The sequence below is a fragment of the Lygodium microphyllum genome, chromosome 18, assembly GCF_053477565.2.
Source record: "Lygodium microphyllum isolate KBCC chromosome 18, Lygodium_microphyllum_v1.1.10, whole genome shotgun sequence".
NCBI classification, from domain to species: domain Eukaryota; kingdom Viridiplantae; phylum Streptophyta; class Polypodiopsida; order Schizaeales; family Lygodiaceae; genus Lygodium; species Lygodium microphyllum.
The window spans coordinates 106,802,729-106,816,661 of NC_141152.1; the positions used below are offsets into that span (position 1 = coordinate 106,802,729).

A 13,933-nucleotide genomic window follows, 5' to 3' on the forward strand; every position below is an offset into this window, starting at 1 on the left:
TTGACTCGAGGTATTCTTGTGTAGATGGATAGTGGGATCTAGAGAATAGCTTGCAAAAATCAAGAGATTAGCTCGAGGGGTGAGCTTTCCAATCTTATCATCAAGAGCATGTCTATAAGCACGACTATTGAAAACTTTGAAGTGAGAAATAATAGGTCAAGAGCCAAAAAATGCCTCACGAAGTCCTTTTAGGGAACACCGCAGTCAAGTATCTATTGAGGATGTACACTGAAGTGTTAACAGCATTGACCCAAAAGTGCTCAGGGAGCTCTATTGCGAATATCATAGAGCGTGCCATGTTTAGGACAATTTGGTTCCTATGCTTTACATCTCCATTCTATCTAGGGGAGTTGGTAGAGGTGAGCTACTATGCAATGCCTTGCTCTTGTAGAAACTTAGAGAACTCGTGGGAGGTAAACTCACCACTAGAGTCATTCCGCATAGTACCCACACGAGGACCAATTTGGTTATGAATCGGCAACACCCAAGCATTGAAATAAGTGAAAGCATCAGACTTGTGCTCGAGGAAGTACACCCACGTGTATCTAGAAAAATCATCCAATATAAAAAAGAAGGACAATGCACCATTCAAGGCAGTAGTGGATGTGGAACCACAAAGATCGATATGAATGAGCCTTAGGGGTTGTGCAACACAAGTGATAGGTTGCTGAGGAAAGGGTGTACAATGTTGCTTACCTAGCTGATGTGCTTTACATACCTCTTGAGATAGTTGACATGCTTTATAGACCTCTTGAGATAGCTTTGCGTCCACCAATGGCCAGTTCTATGCCTTCTAGAGTGAGACCTGGATCATTAGGGCAACGAGTGAGAGCTAGTATCCTGCCATGGACCTTGATTTTACATGTTACTCTCTTGATTAGATGCTACTCTCTTGTAGGATGACATAGAGGTGTGCCCATTCTATTGACCTATTAGTTTAGTGTATGGGGGGGGGGGGGTAGGATAGCAAAGTTGAGTACCATTGCCACAATGGTGGACATGGAGCATATACACAGAGGACACTAAGGTCAATAACCTATAGACTCCCACACCTAGCATGGTTGTTAGAATTCCCACACCTAGAATGCCTCTTGGAATGATTAACATTATGTACAGTAGGGGTCCATGACTTTGTACCCCAACTTCCTTGACCAAGCAAACTTCTCCAACATGAACCACATAGAGACCAACACCCACATTAATGCCGCCAATTATGTGGCCAAGCATGAAAAGGAGGGCTTTGAGTTGTCCTTTCTCAAATGGACTTTTGGCAATTGCTCCCCATGGCTAGAAATTTCCCATCTCCACCTCATGTGCACAAATCTCGTAAGGGAAGAGTGTTTTGCATCCTATTTTCCATCCTCCTCCTCAAGACAAATTTTCCTAGAAATGAAGTTGAAAGGGATGTATGAGAGAGAGAGAGAGAGAGAGAGAGAGAGGCGGGGAGCATGATAAAAAATAGAGTGCATGATTCACCAACGATGCATTAACAAAGAGAGCCACTGTCAGGTTTCAAAAGTAGAAAAAACTTTAGATATATAAAAATGTATTATTTGAAATAAAAGTACGTTTCAATCCAATATTTGGCATGGATTCTTGGAATGTCTACCATGTGCCAGGTTTGGTGTTACGTTTGGGAGATTCTAAAACACAGGTAGTAGAGATATCGATTAAAACGTGAATATCCACTTTGTCAAAATGTTTTAACATTAAAAAAATTAATAATGTTAATAACCCCGGCCCCCCCTCTGCGCGCACGCACGCATCACTCCCTGTCTCTGCTGATTATCGACTCTCTCCCCATAACGAAGCGAAGTATCGAAGACGAGGACTCTGATATTGAGTATTGAAGATAACACACTCGACACGAGAATTCATCGATCACTCTTTATGCTGCAGAATTCTGTCTGACCTGTTGTCGGATTATCGCCATGTCCAGCGATGAGGGCGAAGAGGATTATGTTTTCTACGGCACTCCTCTGCAGAGAGAAGAAGATGTGGCTCCTCGCAAGCGCAAATTAGCCCTTGATCAGGGCAGACTGAAGAGTTCATCTTCTTTACAGGAGGTTGGTCCTCACACGCACGCACATGCACACGCACAAGCACACGCGTGCACGGGTGCACGCACAGAGTATGTAAGGAAGACGAATTAAGTCGAGGTTGCTTCTAAAATGCCTTTTCCGATGCTTAATGGAGTACTTCTCTTTTTGTAAAATAAATATTTTGTTAAATTTCTTGTTGAAACACACACAAAACAGCATTTCCAAAAGCTTGTTATCTGACATTCCACACATGCTGAAGTACATCCAGTCAATACGAGCAAATATAGTGTTTCGCTGATGTTCCAGCATGATCATGTCAGACTTGTCGAGTTGAACGTTAAGGTAAAATTATGTCATCCAAGGGAGTTTGCTTGGTTGGTATAGTGTTCAATCATTGTGTCCCATTGCTTAAAATAAGCCTTTCTCAAAGTGGATTCTACCAGACCTAACAACTTAGTCCATTTCTCAAACGTACGTAGAAGTACCTCATCTGAAGCCTAGTGCCAAAGATGGTGCCAAGGATCCGAAGGCTATGCTGACAACTACCATTAAGTCTGTCTTCATCCATTTGCTTGAGGTTGAGGACACAACTCCAAGGGACTTGCTTTTTTCTCATTGGAGAAGCCATGACTTGTGGATGATGGTGCTTCATCCCATATAAATTATCTTGAAGATTGGCTTCAGGGCCTCCACTTCAGTCTCATACTTTTGTATCTTTGGGGGCGATGCATATGTCCATGTGGATAAGATGAACAGGGGCAAGCTTGATATGAAGTTGAAGTAACTCATCTTCATTGGTTACAATCAGATAACCAAAGGATATAGGCTCCATGACCCGACGAAAAGAAAGATTATGGTGAGTCGGGATGTGGTCTTTGATGAGGCTACAACTTTTGATCCTCCTTTTGATGGTGTTTCCCCTCTTGGTGGATCTTCTTTGAGTCCACCTCTTTCTCCACCATATGCTTCCCACTCCCTCGTAGGATTCCTTTTGGCACCACTTCTTTGTCTCCTACACCACCGCCTTCTCCTTTTGCTTGTCCTCCCCCCTTGCCAGCTCCTTCTTCAAGTGTTCCTACTCCTTTCCCATCCCCTCAGGTTTCTTCAAGGGTGCTGAGCCACTAGACAAGGAAGCCTTCTTTGTTTGATAGGGGAATCATCTTTGCCTAGTGAGGGGGAGTCCCTTGCTTAGACAAGTGTTTTACAGGACCAAGAGGCTCGTAGGTCTCCTTCGTAACAAGATGAGCTTGGTATCATTTATCTATGGTTTTGTCTACTTATGTAGGACTTAGGTGTTCTCTCATTTTTCGGTGACATTGGTAGGCCCATGCAAATTGGCGAGGCTATAGGCAAAGTAGGGTGGTTCAATTTGCGTGAACTATACTCTTATGTCACGGATTCTAGAGAATGGAGAGCCTACCACTATTGAGGTTTGATGTAAATAATATCAACATGCTTTTGAAAGCCCTGCTTGAATGCTTGCACCCCTTTAGGTGATAACTCTTTCCTTCATACATGTGGTCTTGGTGGCTTGCATTCTCAAATCCCACCCATCCCACCCACATATGGCTTGCATTTAGGCTCTACTCCTTTTATACTTTAGTAGTTTCAAGTTAGTTCCTATTGTTCCATCAGCTTGTCTAGGTTTCTTTTCTTTCCCTCGAGCTAGCTTGTTGGGTTTGACTCACGCCTACACTCATAGAGGAGTATCGGTGATCCTTAGTAGAATGTTGGGGCACTTTCTACTCTCCTCACGAGAGGTTTTTTTCCCCAGCTTTATTCTCTTTTATTTTATGTGCCTATCTTACACAGTTTGGGCACTTATCATGTTTCACACCTTGTGGGTGTGAACACACTTTAGTAACCCTAAGGTTTAAGGGTTGTACTTTGTACTTGCACATTACACTCTTCAAATTATTGTATTGAGAGTCGTGTCTTCACTCTCACACACTCTCTTCACTGTCAACTGTACTCAGAGCTGAGCTTCGATCTTTGTGCATTCTCTCACCTCTCACATTTGGTATCAGAGCTGGCCCTTAGCTCAACCAGTGGCCACCATCTCCATTTGAGCTCCTTGGTTATATTGACCGCCAACAGAGTAGGTCAGCTTCCTACGTAGAGCTGTTGACCTAGGTGCCACCTGTAGTCTGCCACCTGAGCTTGCCCGCTAGTTCAACAACCTGCGCCTCCAATCAAGTGCCCGCTAGCCAAAGTCGCCTCCAAGTAGGCACGTTGCCTGCGCCACCACCTACACTAGTCGTATCCGCCACAGCTCCTTGCTATCCTAGGTATGCCACCACAGCTCCCTGCGCTCCATCCTATAGGTGTTGCTAGCGCTATAGGCGCCCGCCAGCCCTTGTCAGCTATTGCCCACCAGTCCTTGACTACTTGCCTTGTGTCCTGCTGCTGTCAACTCACAAGAGCTTAGCCACCACCTGAACCAGAGGTAAAAATGGAAAAAAAATTCAAAATTTCAAATTTTTAATTCAGATTTGATCTACTAGAAGGGGCTTGTGCCCGGGTAGTGTATCTCAGTTCTTGCAAGTGTCTGGGACACACATATTGCAGAGATTTTCTGAATTTCGGATCAGAAATTTGGGGCTTTTGATGTCAGCTGAGAGATTGGAAAATGTGCATCAGTGATAGTCTGTAATAGACTGAATTTGTGCATTTTGGGACAAGAAATTTTGGGGCTTTTGTATTTTTTGTGCTGGTAAGCACTGTTTATGCCTTGGACAGCGTGTACATCAGACAGTTTTTGACACAGTGTGATTAGATTTGCTAATTACAGCAAGGTATTTGCTGTAATTTCTGGAAATTCTCAGATTTCCAGGTTAGTCCAGCTTGAAGTCTTGCTTTTGTGCTCCTTGATTAGTGACATGTACCATGGCCAATCAAGGAGGTAATGTATTCACATGTGTGTCTAAGGAGGATAGGTTGGATGGCAACAACTATTCTCTATGGTCTTTTATGATGAAAAATGTGTTGATTGCAAAGAATCTTTGGGATTATGTCAACAGTGAAGAAGTTTGTCCTGGAGTTGTGGCTCCTACTACACTTCCTCTAGGAGGATGTGGACAAAGGCAACTCAGCCCGCTTAGTTTGTTCAGCCCGCTCTAGCTCAGCCACTTCCTTGGAAATCAGGAACACAAAAGGCATGTGATACACGGGATACTCAGGCATTGTCGCTGATTGCATTGGCAGTTCAGCGGTCCATCATCCCACACATTCGGTCTGCTTCTTCTTCACGAGAAGCATGGCTAACCCTAGAGCAGATGTTTAGAGCAAATGTTTGATGGAAAAAATGAGACATGCATCTCTTTCTTGAAGAAAGAGCTTGAGACTGTGAAGATGGATGAAGTTGATTCTATGTAGGATCATCTCAATAAAATTTAGGATTTGCGTGAGTAGCTTACGAATGTAGATGAGTATTACTCAGATGCGCGGTTGATCTTTACTACTTTGAATTCACTGTCGCCCTTGTATTTGGCATGTCATATGGCCTTGAGTCTCACTATGAGGATTTTCCCACAGCCACTCTCTTTCCTTCAGTTGGTTAGTTTGCTCTTAGAGGAAGAGCAAACAAGAAAGAGCAGTGGGGTGGATGTTGTAGCCTCTGAGTAGGTTTTTATGGCAAGGTAGAAGGGCAAGGGCAGCCAAGCTAAAAATGCTCCACACAGTTGTGGGACTTTAGGTACTTCACAGAACAGCAAGAAACAAGGGGGCATGCAAGCCAAGAAGGGCAAGTGCCACTATTGCAAGAAGCCAGGTCATTACATCACAGAATGTAGAAAGCGCATAGCCAAGGAGAAGGAGGAGTTAGGGATGTTTGTTTTTGATGCACCTTCCACTGCTATTGAGTCCGCGTCTTTTGTTGCTGACCGTGACTATTATTTTTACACATGTAGTTATGACTCTTTTTGGGCTGATAGAGCATTTAGCTCTATTGAGGATGCGAGCACATGGTTCTTTGACAGTGGTGCCTTTAGGCATATTACATCTCGCACGGATTTGTTTTCCTACGTTCTTGTAGCTCTTGTTGCCAAGTTTATACAGTCTGTCAACAATGCATCATACCCTGTTAGAGGTATTGGGAAGATTGTGTTGACAACCATTGATGGCTCTATTCTCCGTTTGTAGGATGCATTATTTGTGCCAGGTATAAAGAAGAATTTGTTGTCTATTTCTTATTTGGCAAAGTGTGGTCTGTAAGTCATATTTGATGATGATAGATGTATGGTCGGAGATAAAGAACACATGACTTTGGTTTTGACTGACACTTTATGTCATGGGCTATATGAGTTAGATGCTTATTCAGTTGATTTGTCGGTCTATCTAGCATCTAGTTTCACTCCTACTCTATCATAGGCAGAGTTATGGCATGCTCGCATGGGGCATGTAAACTATGGTAGCTTGATGCTTATGTAGTGAACACAGATGCTTGATGGCTTACCTCTCTTGGAGAGACCTCGAGCATATAGGTGAGGGATGCATGTTGAGAAAAATGCATCCTTTTTCTTTTCCTTATGATGCTGCTTTTAAGGTAACTGCTAGATTACAGATTGTGCGTTCCGATATATATGGCCCTATGCAGACAAAGTCATTGGGTGGCTATTACTATTTTGTCACTTTCATTGATGACTTTACTCGTTTTTGCTAGGCTTATTCTTTGGTGAAAAAGTCAGAGGTGTGATGCATTTTTGGCTTTTGTAGCACTTGCTGAAAATCAATTTGGCTGCAGGATTAAGACCCTCTGTTTAGACTGAGGGGGGCAATACATGTCTTGTATGCTAAATTCTTTTTTGAAGCAAAAAGGCATTGTCCATCAATACACTACTGCTTATACTCCACAGCAAAATGGGGTCGTAGAGAGGAAGAATAAGTCACTCATGGAGATGGCCAGATGTATGCTGAAAGCAAAGAGCTTGCCACACAATTTTTGGATGGAAGTGTTAGCTTGTCCTGGGCCAGTTGGTCAGCTCCTGGGTATAGGCAATCGGCCCATATTATGGGCAGGATGGACATTATAGTGCAGTCAGCTAGTTTTGGGCTAGATCGGCCAGTTTGGAGGCTGGGGGGCTATATATAGCAGCCCCCCCCATCAGTCCCACATACTGTTTTGTAGATTTCAGCACACTCTCCCTCCGCTCCCACTCCGACATTGGTGCTGCCATTGTTTCCAGCCTGATCTGGTGCCCTCACTGACGCTTCGGGCTGCGCGCAAGGACTGATCAGTCCACACCTTTGTATTCAGCATTCATTTCAGTCAGTGCAGATTTTCTTCCTTCATTTTCTGCTCTCCTCTCTTCCTCTTTGTTCGTGTTTCTTCTTTCTTTGCGCACTCTCACAGGAAGCAGTTATGTGTGCTTGCCATGTCTTGAATAGATGCCCCACCAAGGCATTAAAGAATATCACGTTTTTTGAGGCTCGGAACAATCGGAAACCTTCTGTTGGGCATTTTCGTACTTTTGGATGTCTTGCATATGCACACATTCCCAAGGTACTTAGGAAGAAGTTGGATAACAAGGCTGTCAAATGCATTTTTGTGGGGTACAACAACGAGAACAAAGGATATAGATTATACGATTCTGTCTCTAAAAAGGTATTTGTCAGTAGGGATGTGGTTTTTGATGAAAAATCAGAGTTATCCCTTGCTGGTTTTGATACATATTAGGCTGCCAATGATGTATTTGAAGGGCTGCTGCCCATTTCTTTTGGTGATATAGCTGGAGCTTCAACAAGTGAACTTAATGTTCGGCTAGCTGCTCCATTGGGTAATGCAGAAAATCAGCCTATGGCTGATTTGAATATTCAGCAAGGTGTTAAATTTGAAGTTCAGCAAGAGCTTGTACACAGTTAAGAAGCTAGGCAAATGCCTAGATGGTATTTGTAGACTATGAAAGATAATCATTTGGATGCTCCTATTGCTGGTCGTACTAGAAGGCAAGCTCCTATGCATGATGGTGTATATACCATGGAGTTTGCTACAGTTGCAGATACACTTGATGATGAGGAGTCTGAATGCTTTAAGGATGCATAACATATTGTGCATTGAATGGTAGCAATGCAAGCTGAGTTTGATTCTATCATAAAGAATCAAACATGGGATTTAGTGTCTTTGCCTGTTGGGAAGAAAGCCATCGGTACAAAGTGGGTCTATAAGCTAAAAAGGAATGCAGATGGATCCATTGACAAATATAAGACCAGGCTTGTGGCCAAAGGCTCTGTTCAAAAGAAAGGCATTGACTACAAGGAGACATTTGCTCCTACATCCCGCAAGACCACCATTCGGTCTATGGTTGCTTTGGCTGCCCATCATGGTTGGACTGAGATTCAAGAGGTCAGCTAGCCAATATCAGATTTGGGGCTGAATTTGTCTTTCAAGGAGCAGGGTAAAGGCCTATCTCCAAGCAAACCAAGGGGTGAATCGGTTTGGAGGTTTGCTGGTTAGTTTTGATAGCAAGAGGCAGTTGGATTAGTGGAGGAGGTTACAGGATCTTTGTTGTACTCCATCCATTTGCAATAATAGTTTAGGAAATACTGCAAGGGGTGCTAGTTTTGGGTCCAACACGCAGTTCGATACCCAAGATTATATGGTAAAGTCTGCATTTTCGGTTTATATGAATTTTATGCTTGTTGTAATTAGTACTTAATCAGGTTATTTATTACCCTATCCGAGGAGGAAGATTGCTTTCAACAAGAAACATGCACGCCTTGGGCTGAAGCTCTGATACTAGTTTAAAGAGGGGTGCATAGCAAGAGTTTTGTGTGTTCAATAGTAGAGAGTGTAGAGAGAGCAAAAACGTGAGTAGGGTGTGTACTAGTGTGGTACACACAAAGAATAAAAGAATGTATTTGTACTTAGGGTGTGGTACCCTTACACTCGTAAGGGTGTGTTCACATGTACAAGTAAATATATACACGGGAAGCGTAATGAAGGCCTTTACACCCAACGCCTTTTTGAGGTCGTAAATGGCATTTTTCAACCTGTACACTTGTCCATTGAATGAGGACTAGCAGGTTGCTCAACATAGATCTTCTCTTTCAAATCACCATTGAGAAAGGCAGATTTCACATCAAGTTGATAACTGACCATCTTCTATGGCTAGCTAAGGTAAGAATGGCCCTAATGGTAGCCATTTGAGCTGTAGGTGCAATGGCGTCATGAAAATCCACCCCTAGCCATTGTGCGAAGCCCTTTGTAATGACCTACGCCTTGTGCTTATCTAGAGTATCGTCACTGTGATAGTTGGTCTTAAAGACCCACTTTACACCAATCACCTTCCTATGAACGGGCCAAGGCACAAGATCCCAAGTGCCATTCCTCTCAATAGCATCCAACTCATTCTCCATAGCCTTCTTCGAATGGTGTGACTGTGAAGCCTTCTTCACAGAGGTGGGCTCGCTATGTTGTATGCCACGGGTCATCGAACAATAGTTAGTACAAATAAGTTCGGTGGGATGTTCTTGGTTCCCTTGAGAACATTGCAGACCATCTTGCGGCTACCACTCGCTATCTCTACATCGTGGATTGTGTCACGTGTCCAACGAGGAGGAGGTTGGATGTCTCATCGTCACTCTCCATCTGTTGAAGTCTAGGGAATATCCACCAGTTGCTGTGGCTCAATTGGGGAGGCTGGTGGTGGAGAAGTAATCTCATTAGAAACGATTGGATAAAAAAGGAGGATTTGTTTCTAATGAGCTTGCTGAAATTAGAGGCTTTTTCCAAGTTCAAGGCACGATTTCAGCTGCAAAAAATAAGTCCATGTCATCTTGCTAAAATTGTCTATAATCAGCATGAAATACAAGCTCCACTTAAGGGACTCCGTTTGCATAGGTCCACAAAGATCTGTAGAAATCTCCAAGGGTGTTGAAGACCGCCTTGAAGTCTTGCTCGGAATGACATACGATATTGTTTTCCACAAATGCAGGATATGCACAATTATTGTCTCACCACAATGTCCAGCATACCTCGAACAAGCTGTTTAAATGCCTTCTGAACCTAATCATAATTTAGGTGCGAAAGTGAGCATGCCATAGCTCAGACTGTGTTTGAGAGGTAAGAAGAAAAGAAGTCGAGGAAAAAGGAGACCTTAAGTTGTAGACTCCATTCTCCTTGTAATGGGAAGTAAGCAGTTGCCTCGATCTAGATTAAGTAGCCATTGCTCATGAATCCTTTGAAGACTTATGCTTCTTCTCCTTGTTGAGGCAATCCTTCTTCCGGTGACCTTACTTGCCATAGATGTAACAAGTGGACTCCTTTTCCTTGTCCTTCTTTGGTTTGTCCTTCTCCTTTTGGTCCTTCCCCTTTTTCCGAGAGGACTGACCTGTCAATGCCTTCAATTTGGAAGCATTCTATCCTTTCAATTGCTCCTCCTAGTCCGAAATCATAGGAGCCAACTCTTCCCAACGAAGAGTCTTTGTCCACATTGAAGCAATCAAAGCGGTGTAAAATGCATTGAATCTAGGCTGTAACTGCGTCATGCCTTCAAAAGTGATCACCTTCCACGTGTTCTGCACTTGCATTTGTAGTTGCCTTAGCTTGTTCACATGCTCCCGCATAGAAGAAGATTTGTTGATGCTCAAGGTTCTCATCTGTTCCTCCAAAGAAACACATTTCATATCGGCCATTTTATTGTACATTCGATCAAGTTCTAGCCATATCTCCCCAGCCATCGTTAGGTGCTCTATATGGGTGATGACGGTTGTAGTGCATGAAATAAAGAGAAACAAATGAATGTGGGCATTCAGTTTGTCCTAATGCGCTTGCGCCTTTGCGAACTCTAAATGGTTTGATGTAGAAAGTTTGGACTCGTCTCTTGATGAAGGACGGTCAATAGCCTCTGTCACAAGCTCCGCCAAATCATAGGACTCCAATAGCATCATAACATGTGAGATGCGGTAGTTCTCACCATCGAGCTTTTGATCTAATGGAAGAGTTGGTAGGAAGGGTACCTTTCGATCCATGATCGCTTGAAACTCTGTGTCAGCCTTAGAAGGCATCTTCACCTACAGTGCTTGCAAAAACACAAAAAACAACACCCTTTGGCTGTGCAAACGTAGCTTGTGAGGCCTCTTCTCCGCTCGTCCCGCTCCTCCTTTACTCGCCAAAGGTGATGAAAAGGTAAAATTTGCAGTTCAAGGCTCAAAATGCAACCTTCATTGCTCTTGAAGAGCAAAAATCAGTAGCAACTTTGCTCCTTCCCTGCATGCCCATGCTTGCCTTAGCCTTGTGTTGATGGATAGCTCTCTTGCTCGTCCTCAAATTGAAACCAACCTTCCTTCTTGGAAAGGGCCATAATTTCCTGATTAAGCACTTAACTACATCAATCAACAAATGAATTTATCTTGAAATGCACAAATTACCTTAATAATCTCGAACATTGGACACCCTGTTGGCAGCCCTTGGAAGGTGACTCCATGCTGTCCCCTACTTGTTGAGGCTCCTAGATGGCTGTCTTCGGCAGGAAATTGCTGTTCTTTGATCAGAAAATGGATCAGTAGCTCTCTCTCTCTCCCTCTCCCAAGCTGTAAACTAATTGTATGGTTGAGACCTAGCCTCCAAAAACCTTTTCTCAGATTGTATGGTCATTTTTGCTGAAGTGGCAGCCTTCTAAACCCATTTTTCAGCATCATCCAGCCATTTAATTAAGTTTTAGAATTAAATAATTCTAAAAATTAAATTCAGTTATTCTAACTCTGTCAAAAATTAAACGCGCCTATCCATTATTCGATTTTCCTTGGGCATTTGCAACCTAAAGTGGTCCCCAACCTCTGTTGACCCCGAGTGGTATTAATTAATTAATTAATACTAGTTCCAAGTGTCACCACTAGCATTTATTGGTCAAAAAACTGTCCTAGGGTCTTATCTGATACCAACTGACCACCAAATCCCAATTGGCATAACTTATCACAACTTTTGCCTTGGGGTCCTTGGCCTTTTATCATGAAATAGCTGTCATGTGCATCACATGTGCTTAAACAACCTTGCACATTTGATTAATAACTTAATGAAATGTCATAAGAAAGATTAAAGCATCTCAAAATTTCACCCCCTCGTGACATAAATGTTTAAAACGTAGCCTTGTGTTGCGTTGAATTCTCCCCTTAAGGTCTATCCATGATCAATTAGTCCTTGAACGTTCCTCTAATACCATGTTAGAGTGCAGTGATGCAGAAGCGTATGACCAAGATTGTGTGTGAGAGAGAGAGAGAGAGAGAGAGAGAGAGAGAGAGAGAGAGAGAGAGAGAGAGAGAGAGAAGAAAGAAAGTTATATTAACGTCTACAACAGGCCAAGTTGGCCTATGAGACCAAAATGTTGCATACAAAATGTCTTGGAGATTTCAAAAGTCCCAGTGAAGCTAACGTTTATGCTGTGTTGAACTGAATTGAGTAGGTACAAAATGATGTCTAGACTAGATACAATCTAGAGGTACTCCGAGTGCGGTGTGGAACTGCTCCTGGAGTGTTCATCCTAGGATGTCCCGCATGGGTCGGTCTAACATGGAGAGACTAAAGCGGTGGGGCAGGGCCCTCCGATGGCAGCATAGTATCCCTTGTATCTTCGACATGTGTCTTCTGTGGGGACGGGGGCCAGCGGGGCGTGGGCGCCGGGCTTTGCCTTTCGTTGTGGCTATTTCTAAGGTGGTCCCCCGGGGTCGGGAGGCCGGTTGGGCTGGTGGGGGCTCGGTGGTGGGGAGGGTAGCTGGTATTTGGTAGAATTTGTTGAGTGTGCGTTGGTTGGTGGCTCCTTGTCTTTGCTCCGTGGTTCGTAGGAGGTGGTCTTTGTGGCGTCGTATTTCTAGTAGAAAGAGCCCCAGGCATCTCTGGTCTTTGAATTCCATCACCTTGGAGAGTGGTCCAAATCCTTCGCTGAATAGGTAGTGGAAGCGTCCCCGGATTTCGTAGTACACTGGGCATCTACAGATATAGTGTTCCTCTGTCTCTGGCTCGAGATGGCAGAGCTGACAGATTCGGTCTTCTGGGGGGAGGGGGTTGGCCCCGTATCTGCCCGTTTCGACCCGTAGTTGGTGTAAGGACGTGCGGATTTGTCTGATGGCACTTCTGACCCCGTGAGACAGGTTTGTGTCCATGTAGCTTGGGCGGGTGATGAAGCTATCCGGGGAGATGTGCAGGAAGCGCTCTCGGTAGAAAGCCTTCTTGGTTTCTAGTTCCGATGTGGGGGTCACCCATGTCCTGGCTGTGTCTGTCTGGATGATATCCATTCTGATGATGCGATTCACCTCCTCTCGGCTGAGCTCCAGGTGTGGGCAGTCTAGGCTGTATTGTAGTGGGGGGAGGTGGTCCATGTGCAGGCCATGGAGCCGTAGCCAGGTCTCTGTTTGGGCATACCAGCACTCAGTGTCCCCTTGTGTTGCTAGCTATTTGGATGACTTCAGGGTGAGTCTGGGGTATCGGTGGCGGGGAAGGTCCCATATTCGGTGCAAGAAGGTCACGGTCTGCAAGAGGGCCTCAGCCACGAGGGGCGGTACCCCCAGCTCTGCGCGGATGATCTCGTGTGGTACGGAGGGCTTGCTTCGGATCATCCGTGGGATCATAAGTATTAAGGGTCTCTCCAAATGCTCCCATCCCTCATAGGTGGCCTCCTCCTTAGGCAGTGGCTGATCCTGTGGGGCCCTCCGCGTGTGGTAGAGATTGGACCCCCATATGGGAGCCCCGTACAGAAGAGCTGGTGTGACCAAGGTGTCAAAAAGCTAGAGCTTTGTCCGGGGTTCCTGGAACTGTATGCGGGCACATTGGTTCTCCATTGACCCGAGGGGTGCATAGCCTCGGGTTTGTCTATCCTCTGCGGCTTTTCTCAGGGTAAATCTCGGTCCAGAGAATGTAATCCCCAGATAGACGTATCTTTGGACCACGTCCACGGTCTCTC

The 13,933-nt window shown here is 44.4% G+C and overlaps 1 protein-coding gene across 5 annotated transcripts in view; it reads left to right on the forward strand.

Moving 5' to 3' along the window:
* The first annotated feature begins 1,757 nt into the window (after positions 1-1,757).
* The window catches only part of TGH (SWAP (Suppressor-of-White-APricot)/surp domain-containing protein), a 190,234-nt gene continuing 178,058 nt past the window's right edge, over positions 1,758-13,933 (forward strand). For all 5 annotated transcript variants that reach the window (XM_087699069.1, XM_087699070.1, XM_087699068.1 and 2 more), the window contains exon 1: positions 1,758-2,066. In XM_087699069.1, the coding sequence (XP_087555195.1) occupies positions 1,932-2,066 (135 nt within the window). In that variant the 5' untranslated portion in view covers positions 1,758-1,931. The remainder of the gene's footprint in view (positions 2,067-13,933) is intronic.